At 41.4% G+C, this 1,774-nt stretch overlaps 1 protein-coding gene across 1 annotated transcript; it reads right to left on the bottom strand.

The window, feature by feature from the left end:
• Window positions 1–6: 6 nt before the first annotated feature.
• LOC123966427 (interaptin-like) lies at window positions 7–1,766 on the bottom strand. The gene has a single exon (XM_046042593.1). The coding sequence runs from the start codon at window positions 1,705–1,707 to the stop codon at window positions 337–339; it is 1,371 nt and encodes a 456-aa protein (XP_045898549.1). The 5' UTR covers window positions 1,708–1,766; the 3' UTR covers window positions 7–336.
• Window positions 1,767–1,774: the final 8 nt, after the last annotated feature.

Here is a 1,774-nt window from a genome sequence, read left to right as displayed (position 1 = left end):
CTCCACACAGAAACGCAGACGACCAAGGTTCGAACCCTGGACCTTCTTGCTCTGAGGTGACAGTGCTAACCACTGCACCACCGTGCTGCCCTGCTTTTAGGTATTGTTAGTTTTTTTAGGCCAATTTAGAATCTATATTATAAATATGTTTTATGATGTAGGGGAAGCCGGATCACCTGGAGCGAACCCACGCAGACACAGGGACAAACATACAAACTCCACACAGAAACGTAGACAAAAATCCAGCTCTACACAAAAAGAGTCAGGCCCAGGAATTGAACCAGCACCTTTTTGTGTGAGGCTGGAGTTTCATCCCTGCCCTTTTTTTTGCTGTTTTCAGCAAAACTTTTCATTGAGCTCCTGGACCTCTTGTCGAAGTACGTCATTTCGTCGGCCCATGGCATCTTTTTCCATTGTCAGCGATTTATTCATGACCTCCAGCATTTGTTCACTTTGTAGTCTGGCGTAGAGCTCTTTAACCTCGAGTTGTAATGTGTAGTTTTGTTGGCTCAAGGCTTCATTTTCTTCTTTCATGACATTATTCTTGTCTACCAAAGCTTGTTCCTTTACAAGCCTTTTCTCCACCTTCTGAATTTCTTTTTTCAGGATGTTATTTCGCTGAGTTAGATTTTTTTTCTCTACTTTCAATTCTTTATATGTTTCCTTTATGACGGTTTTGTTTTCCATCTCCTTAATACACTGTTTCATTTCTTGATGGAGTTCATCGTTGTGTTGTCTTAAGGCTCCAATCTCCTCTTTCAGTGGACCAAACTTGCCTTCATAGACTGGCATGCTATCACGCTTTGAGTAGAGCGAACGAAGTTCTTTAAGAAGCTCATTTTGTTTTGCAGAAACAGCTTTTTTTTCTGATTTCAGGGCTTTATACTTGTCCTTCATGGCTTTTCTGTTCTGGATCCTTCTGGTAAAGGTCTGAATGAGTAGTTGGAGGTCTTCATTTTCTTTGCGCATAAATTCCACGATGTGCAACTTCTCCCTATACATGACACTGAACATCTTTTGATCTTCATAATCTTTGTAGAGCTTCTGCCGTTGTTCTTTCAGTGCAGTGTTCTCCTGGCTGATGGACACATTTGACAATTCCATTTGATCAATAATTTCCTGCAGAGCCTTTTCATTACGGAGATCTTTGGCTATCTCCTGAATCTCTTGTCTCAGGTTGTCCTTTTGCTGGCTAATCGCCGCATTCTCTGCTTTCAGTTGATCATACATTTCATCCAAAGCATTTAAATTTCTGCACTTTTCTTTGAGCTCTTGGATCTCCTCTTGTATGCTGTAATTTTGGAGCCTCATGACCTCAGTTTCCTCCTTCATGACCTTACACATTTCCTCCAAAGCTGGTTCATTTTTGAGTTTTTCCCTGAGCTCCTGAATTTGTTGTTGCAGTGCCCCATTTTGCTGGCTTGCTGCTAAGTGCTCTGCTTTGATGTTCTTACACTTCTCATCCCAGGCTTTGTCAGGTCGCATCTGGTTTAGCTGCTGAAGTTCTTTTCCCAAAGCTTCCTTGGCTATTAAAATGGCTTCTTTTGCCACTTTCATAGCGTTGGGCACTGCATCCAATTGTTTTTGAGTTCGGCTAATTTCATGGTGCTCTGCCAGTTGTTTTTTCTGATCTTGTTTCGGATACCTTTGCAGTTGGATATTAATGCCTTCAAGTTGTTGAATGACTGCTTCTAAGTCCATATCCATTTTTCTGGGCTCTGTACACGAAGCTCAGTTGTAAATGATCCAGATATTAGATTGAAGAGTTGAAGTA

This window comes from Micropterus dolomieu, unplaced genomic scaffold (genome assembly GCF_021292245.1).
Source record: "Micropterus dolomieu isolate WLL.071019.BEF.003 ecotype Adirondacks unplaced genomic scaffold, ASM2129224v1 contig_13415, whole genome shotgun sequence".
Taxonomy (NCBI): Eukaryota; Metazoa; Chordata; class Actinopteri; order Centrarchiformes; family Centrarchidae; genus Micropterus; species Micropterus dolomieu.
Note: the sequence above shows the minus strand (reverse complement) of the source record. Positions and strands in the feature narration are given on the sequence as shown.